General features: G+C 35.2%; 1 protein-coding gene across 1 annotated transcript; it reads right to left on the bottom strand.

Moving 5' to 3' along the window:
* Positions 1 to 5,761: 5,761 nt before the first annotated feature.
* LOC133798639 (polyol transporter 5-like) lies at positions 5,762 to 8,496 on the bottom strand. The gene is made up of 3 exons (XM_062237055.1): positions 8,210 to 8,496; positions 7,516 to 7,862; positions 5,762 to 7,288 (listed from the first exon to the last, which is right to left on the bottom strand). The coding sequence occupies exons 1-3, from the start codon at positions 8,361 to 8,363 to the stop codon at positions 6,167 to 6,169; spliced, it is 1,623 nt and encodes a 540-aa protein (XP_062093039.1). The 5' UTR covers positions 8,364 to 8,496; the 3' UTR covers positions 5,762 to 6,166.
* Between the last annotated feature and the right edge of the window lie 438 nt (positions 8,497 to 8,934).

Here is an 8,934-nt window from a genome sequence, read left to right as displayed (position 1 = left end):
TTGCAGAGTGTATGGTGCAATGCATTCATGTATAATGTCATGTCTTTCACAAAACACATTGAAATTATTTGAAAAGTATTCACCACCTCTATCACTTCTAAGAGTCTTTATTTTCCTTTCCAATTGATTTTCTACTTCAGCTTTATAGATTTTAAATGCATTAAATGTCTCATCCTTACTCTTAAGCAAATACACATAAGTATACCTAGAGAAATCATCTATAAAAGTTATGAAGTATCTATTTCGTTCTCTAGTCAACATGTCATTCAATTCACATAAATCACTATATATTGACTCTAACAAGTTTGAACATCTATCAACACTTGGAAAATATTTATTTATCATTTCAAATTTAACACATAATTCACATTTATCATGCTCATTCACATCACAATTAATCAATCCACATTTAACAACTCTTTTAATTGTGTTATAACCTATATGAGCAAGTCTATTGTGCCACAAAGTAATAGAATTAAAATTAACCATATTGAAAGATTTAGATGCCATACCATTATTGTCACTATCAAGAGTACAAAGTTTGATCATTCAATCACATATATAACCATTTCCCTCAAAAGTGTCCAATTTAGTCAATTTGAGTTTATCGAATTCAAACTCCATTTTGATACTAGATTTACTCAATAGACTTCCACTCACATTTTTTCTAGTTATATCGGGAACATATAAAACATTAGTTAATGTCACTTTCTTTCCATTAGTAAAGAACACATCAATGCAGCCTCTTCCAAGTACCTTGGATTTATTTTCATTTCACATTTGGACTTCAAGTCACACCTTTGCACTTTCAAAGTTTTTGAAAATAGTTTTATCATAGGTTGCATGAATGGTAGCACAAGTATCATACCACAATCCTTGCACCTTTCCTTGGGTTGCATTAACATCACCCAAGGTTGCAATGATCTCAACATCAAATTCATTGGCATTGGTCTCTTTACTTATGTTTGCAATGATCTCAACATCAAATGCATTGAGCTTAGTATATTTGCTTTCTTTTGCAATGATCTCATCAAAAATTGCATTGACATGTTCACCTTCTCTTAAGGTTGCATTAGTCTCATAACTACATCCATGAACTATGTCAACTTTCTATAGGGTTATCATGCATTCCTCATTGAATGCATTATTCTCAATTAAGGTTACAATGCATTCCTCATTAAATGCATTAAATTTAATCAAGGTCACAAAGATCTCATCATCAATTAAAGTGACCAGATTAAATTTATTTAGAAGTGCAATGATCTCAACATCAATTGTCTTAAAAATAAACTCAATATGGTTAATTTTACGATTACCATATCTCACATGATGATCAATAACTTTACAAATAAAACAAGTATAACAATCACCCTTGAATTTTTCATTAACATTCACCATTGTACTCTTAATATAAATAATATTCTCAAACTCACAAAGATATGGCAGCACACACATTTAATTCAAATTCTTGAAATCTACACATTTAGAAATAAGGAATTTGATGATACCAATTTCCTTTAGTATGTAATCTCATTGAGTTGTCTCATTCTTTGTTGATGAAGACTTTGAATCTATATCCACATTCATGTAAAGCATTTCCAAATAAAACTTTCTTTCATCTTTCATGGTTATGTGTTCAACACAAACCAAAACTTGAAATAAGGATTTGAAGATTGTAGAAGATGAACAAATTTCTCTCATTGTTGATTATGCAAAACATAAAAATAAAGTAATTAGAATTAGATATTTTGTTTGTTTGGAATATATATCTTTACACTTTGCAAATCAACAATTAATAATGAGAATAGTTTAATATTTGAAATCCTAAATGCTAAACAAGAACCTCATACAAAGTATAAATGCAAAACTTGATAATCAAAGAAACATTTCATAGTATAAATGACTATCTTGATTATAAGAAACTACGTGATTAAATGATGATAAGATGAACTTAGAAACATTAATCATCAATACTAACAATGAAAATACAATAGAGTAACACACAAAAAAGCTAAGGTTAGATAGATACAACCTTCAATTTAGAGCAACTTGAATCTTCAAACTTGGGGAGCTTCTAAGGCTTAAACACAATAAGAACATTATTGTCCAAAATCTCTATTCCAAGCCTTTCCAATTTCTTGAAGCTTCAACTAAGTAGATTGAGATTTGAGATTTAACAAGCCTTATAATTCATGCAAGTCAAGAAAAGCTTGATGAATTTCTTAGAGAAAACATTGGTCTTTGAGAGCTAGAGAGAGAGAGAGGCTAGAGAGAGAGAGTTGGAAAAGTGTGACCAATGCTTTACAACTCTAATAACCCATATTTATAGTGTAGGTATCGTCATTAGTCTAACCAATGAGATTTGAGCATTTAAAACACATCATTTGGAGCATTTTATGTAACTTTACGACTCTAAAAGACCGTTTAAGCGATGTATCGCCTACCAGGCGATACGTCACCTACTAGTAGGCGATGCATCACCTGTTGGGGCTTTTGAAGCCTTTCGTATTTTGGCGATGCTACGCCGCTTAGGGGGCGACACATCGCCACCGCCTCTGACTTTGGACCCCTCCAATGGTCCTAAAATTACTCCAAATGCTACCAAACTTTTTGAGAATGTTTGAATATCTCATTGCATCACTTTAGACCCATAAAAGTCACTTTTAGATGTCTTCTACACAATCTCGTGTTCTCACTTCACCTTAAGTGAAAACCATTAAGTGTTTTACACCTCAACGTGTAAACATCTTAACCATTATATTTAACCAATCTCAACACATTCTTGCTTTGTATCTCTCCACATGTTCATTGGCGTTCCTTTTTGTCTTGTACACCCATTTTACTCCAATCGCCTCGTGTCCTTGTGGAAGTGTTGCTAGCTCCCATGTGTTGTTTTTCGTGATTGAATTGATTTCTTCATCCATGATGTCTCTCCCCTTCTTGCATTTTTTCGCTTCTTGGTGGCTTAGAGATTCACAATCACCAAACACATAAGAGAGATGTAATTTTGGTTTTTAGTTACCTCATAAAACTATTGTAGCCTTCTGAAGTGTGGCATCTTCTCATTCACACATTCGCCTGAAGAATCTTCATGTAAGTTTTCAGTTGGTGAGATCAGTGGAGTAGTAGTCTCTTCAGGTTCTTCTATCCTTGGATGCTCCACTTCTTCTTCTTCCTCAAAGTAAGGAAGAAAATCATACTCGTCTTCTTGTGTATTTTAATCCCAAGAATCTTATTTATAGTGATGTAATCACAGTAGAATATAAATATGTTTATATGTTCAAAATAAGTTAGTCCTAAGATTAGTCAGTGCACAGGATTTACACTGACTTGCCAATCTATGATATGATCTACTTACACATTACAGTGTTATGTTCTTTCCAGAACATTAGCAAAGTAGATAAGATCGGATGTATTTGTTACATCGGACTGGACCAATGTTGACAGTTGATAAGATAAGTAAACATACTGTTATTATCTATTCTAGTCATATCATATAGTTGACCATAGGTCAATTCAATCTCAATTCTGAGTAGTTAGTATTCTAACTGATTGTCTTATTTGAGTTCTTTGACTTGTTCGTTACCAGCTTACCCTACGGACTAGCCCATACTTACATCTTGGGAACTCGATAGTATAATTGAGTGGGAGTGTTAATCATAGATATGAACATCTATAGCTTCTGATGAAGAAGTGAAACGATGGTTTCCTTTTAGTTTGGTTCAATGTGTTAAATGATAGAGATCTCATTTCAGTAATTAAATTAGTTTACTGAAATATCATTTACAGAGAACTAAGTGTTTTAAGGATAAATACAATGAGGGGTAGAACGGTATTTTAGTCCTATCTCATTCTAGACCGTTTATAGAGGATTGAGTGACAATTATGGTTGTAACGTTGGATAATTAATAGCGTATCTATATTTGTTATAAAGTGTTCTATGAATTCAAGAGTGCAATTCCGAGTCTATAGTGGAGTCGCGAGGAATTAATAAGTTAGTAAATTTATTTGTTAGATTTATGATAACTTATTGAAGCTTGATTTCATAGGCCCATGGTCCCCATTGTACCTTGGATAAAATCATCTAGATAGTCTCAATTAATTGATTTAATTCTTAATTAGAATTATCAAAGTTGACCAGGTCAATTTTGGTTAGTTTCACAGAGTTATGTAATTTAGAGAAGAAAAGAGAAATTTAGGGCATATTTATTAATTAAGATAAATTGGTATCTAAATTAATAAATAAGTTTAAATCAATGTTCAAATTATAGATAATGAATTTGATAAATGATTTTAATAATTAATTAATTAAATCAATAGAAAATAATACAGGTCTTGATTTTAAGTCCAATGGGCTTATAATCAAATGTAAAATTTCACGGGCCTAAATCTCATGATAATTTCGATATAAGGCTTCAAATTGACTATTATTTTATTGATTTTTTAATTCAATTAAATGACCTAATTGAGTCTATAAAAGACGTGCTTAGAGAGAAGTCAAAACACAAGTTTGACAAGTCACAAGTCAGATTTTCTGATAGGTTTTAGATTCTCTCTAAACACACGTCATTATCTAAGCCTCTTTGTTATTTTCTCTTCTTCTCTCTGTATCTATTTCATGTGTTGAAAATTGCCCACTCTAGTCTAGGTGATTCTAAGGATACATTGGAAGATTGTGAAGAAATTAGAAGAACAGTTCAGTTTCTTGATAATACTCCGGAACAGAAAGGATACAAGAGTTAGAGAAACTGAAGGAATGTCTTTTTCATTCCGCTGCGTATACTGTAAGTATTCTTATCGTTGTTTCTCTTTGAATTCAATTTCAGAAACATGTTTTAGGTTATCTCATATTAATTTGTTTAATATTAGATATACATGAAAATAAATAAAGATCATGTATAAGCTAATCCAACAGGTCCATCACGCCATTTTTGCTACGCACTCTAATTGTAGATCTACATGTAAATAAATAAAGATCCTGTATAAGTTTTCCTAACAGGACATTATTCTCCAATATCTCCCTCAAGATGGTAACTATTTATTACTCACTAATCTTTAATCACTGAATCACAAGTGGTCTTTCTCAGCTCATTTTTTTTAATCTCAAGTATCTTTTTGCACTATTCGGACCTCGTGTGTCTTAGCTTGCCATTTGGATCCCAAGTGTGTTGTTGCACTATGCAGATCTCATGCAACTCACTATTTGGATCTATGTCGATCGAATGCCTGCTAGGGATATGACTCATGATACCATGACAAGAATTATGAGATTTCATCTAAAATCTAATTGGTGATTTGTGAAGTTACCAATGTTCATAATGACTCAATATTTTTACAATTCAAAATTTTTACACTTGTTTCATGTAAGATATTTTACTGTAATACATAGCATTCCAATCACAATTGGATAGATGGAGAAAATACATAAACCGACGACCAAGTAACTCTCATTCAAAAAGACTGATAAAATATTTTGTATATATTAACTTTTTTTTCATTTAAAAAAATGAAAAGAAACTTAAATACATGCTCATATTGCACCTTCTGTTCGTTCGTTCCACTTTAAAGATATTTCACTTCCTTTCGTCTTTTTAAGGAATGTTTTAATATATAGTTAATGGTAAAAATAATTATTTATACAAAGTAAACTTTTATGAAACTATTCAAATGCATGCTTAAAAGAATAACATATGATGAGACAAAGAAAGAAAAGAAAAATTAGACATTGTATATATATAGAAAGAAAATGGAAACCCCATCATACTATTCAACACATCAAAGTTTCATTTATCATTAATTTTTGCAGATAAAGTTTGAGCCCTCAGATCATTATTCCTGAAAAAGCTACTCTAAAATTTAGAAGCCCTTTCTTTTTTTTTTTTTTTCCCCTCTCTTTTCCTTCTTTTCACTAGCTTAGTGGAAAACGAAAGAAAGGCAAACCACTAAAAAGATAATATAAGTAGGTGAAGTTCTCTACCTCTCAATATTAGTCAAGCTCAAGCAATTAAAATTCAAATAGCCTTCACTTAATCAAACAAAGCCCTTTTTCTTAATGCTTTCTATATTTGGCTCTAATTTTTCTTTGATTTCCATCTTAATCCAAAGCTAACATTTATATGTTTATCAAAAGAAGACGTACTACTATATTTTCACAAGATCGAACAAATTAATTGGCTTGCTCCTTTGTCCCTAACTGTATATGGCCATCAGTAGTAGTAGTAGCATTAGTACCGTTGACCAACTCCAGCTGTTCTTTCTTCTTGAGCAATGCATTTGCAGCCCTCCACTTATGATATTTGCCAAAAAGGACCTCCATGTCCTCAAGGGTTCTGCCCCGTGTCTCCGGTAGCATTGTATAGAAGAACACCCAAGCAACAATGGCCACTGTAGCGAACAGAAAGAAGGACCCACCAATCGTGATTGCCTTATAGAGAGAAATAAAAGACATGGAGATGACCCCACTCGTAACCCTGTTGACTGCCACACCCATACTTGACCCCTGGGCGCGTAGCTTCAACGGGAAGATCTCAGAGCTGTAAACCCACGTGATGGGTCCCATTCCAATAGAGAAAAATGCCACGTAGCACATTACCATTGCGATTGACAACACCACGGCCCACATCAGCTTCTCGTCCGACTGATCAATAATGGTCAACGATATCCCCAGTGTTCCAAGCGATAAGATCATACCAGCTACGCTGCTGAGAAGCAACGGTCGCCGTCCGATCCTGTCAAGCAAGAAAGTCGCCGTTAAGATGAAAATCGTCTTCACGAACCCGACGGCTACGGTCGCGAGTAGCTTTTGATCATTTGATGTGATCCCGGCCTTCTCGAAGATCCTTGGGCTGTACAAAACGACGGCGTCTATGCCTGAGGCCTGCTGGAAGAAATGGATTCCTATGGCTGAGATCAAGATGTGGCGAACGGCCGGCGTGGGGTGAACCAAGAGCTCCTTCCATACGCCCTCGCCGTGGCTACGCTTGCTGACCTGGACGATGTCGTCCGTGCAGTGTTCGGGGATCCCGGCGGCTTCTTTAATGTCGGCCAACCTCAGTGTAGCCTCCTCTAAGCTATCCGACGTCTTGTCGAGGACCTTCTTGGCTTCGCCGAGCTGGCCTTGCATGACGAGCCACCGGGGTGACTCAGGCATGGCTAAGACTCCCACGGCTAGTAGGACAGAGGGGAGCGCCCCGACTCCAAGCATAAGCCGCCACCCTAAGTGGGTTGGGAGCTTGGAGAAGGCGTAGTTGGATACGTAGCCGAGTAATATTCCAGCATTGATAAAGACCTGTAATGAAAAGGTATTAGTTAAAAGAATAATTTTTTTAAAAAGTTTTAATGATACATGCACTTTTCAAGGTTGTCAGAAATAAAAAATACGGTACTGATATGACGTTTTATTTCTTTGTGTAGAAAGTTTTATAGTTACTTGTTGGTGAAAGTAGTAGGTTTGAAATTATTATATGATGATAATATATCTTTGTTTCTTCTATTGGTAATTAAGGAGGAGCCGACCTCAGGGAATGAGGTAAGGAAGCCACGAGAGGAGGCCGGGGAGACTTCGGCTGTGTAGACGGGGGCGATCATGAGAGCGTAACCGACGCCTACGCCGGCGACGAAGCGACCGAACATGAGGAAGGAGTAGTTTGTGGCGAAGCCCATGAGGAGAGCCCCAGCGAAGAATATGGCACCAGCGAGTACGATGGTGTAGCGGCGGCCAATCCAGTCAGAGGTTCTACCAGCGGCGGCAGAGCCAAGCAGGGAGTAAAGGTTCAGAATACCCACGAGGATTTCGATCTGTGTGTCTGAGACTTTGAGGTCGTCTTTGATGTATATAGCAGCTCCACTCATTACACCAATATCTGACCAAGCAAAAAATAAAACGAAAAACTAAATACAAAATCTCATAGAAAAGATGATTTTCTTTTTCTTCCATATATACTATAACACGAGAAAATTCCTTAAACTTCATTTCGACATGCATGCTTTTTTAATATACTGCACCCTTGAATTTTTTAGGGAGAAAAAAAACCAACTTTCTACCAATAATATATATAGAAACGCGCGTCAAAATTGATGTGAACTAAAAATGTGTAGACTGGTAAATAATAGTCCAAAAATGAAGAGGGGGCTAAATATATAACAAGAATATATAATAAGAATTAATTGAGACATGTATTATAGTAAGATAAGATATACTAATTATTACCATAGCCAAGTAAGATGGAGGTCATGGAAGCTAAAATAGCACAAGCCATAGCAAAGATGTTCTTTTTGGGTCTTCTTGGAGGATCAAAGTCCTCAATAGTTTTTGGGTGTTGGCCGGAGACGGCCGCATTCTCTACAGCTTTCCGGTCAGCCATATTTCTCTTCCTAGAGGGATTGTAGAGAGAGAAGAAGAGAGATATATTCTAATTATTTTCTTTGGTAGAGAGAGAAAGTGTGTGTTTAATCAGGTGGCCATAAAAATTGGAACTTGGATTGTGCACTGGTAGCTGGTTGAGCATAGATGAGTTATATAGACAAATCCCCCCCCCCCCCCCCCCCCGGCTGACATCACTCTTGGACATACACTCCAAGAAGGCAGCTCTATTGGCTTTACGTAATTAGGGTGGCTTATTTCTACCACTTCTACTTAATAATTAATCAAAATAATAAGATAATAGGAAACATATAAAATATACTTTTTATTTATTTATTTATTTTTATAGGTCTTATCCTCAAGTGGAACTGTGTAGAGTTGCACTGTTTGCAGTAGTACTATTTTACTTCTAAATGAAGAGGTAATGTTAAATAACGTGTTACTTTCGTATGTTAAGTTGTGGCAAACAAGGTAGTTCCAGCTAGCTAATTAGCTAGTCCCTGAAATAAAATTGATGTGTGAACGCTGTTTTGCAACTTACTCTTATCATGACTCTCGTGGAAAATTAAATG

The sequence above is a fragment of the Humulus lupulus genome, chromosome 1, assembly GCF_963169125.1.
Source record: "Humulus lupulus chromosome 1, drHumLupu1.1, whole genome shotgun sequence".
Lineage (NCBI taxonomy): Eukaryota > Viridiplantae > Streptophyta > Magnoliopsida > Rosales > Cannabaceae > Humulus > Humulus lupulus.
Note: the sequence above shows the minus strand (reverse complement) of the source record. Positions and strands in the feature narration are given on the sequence as shown.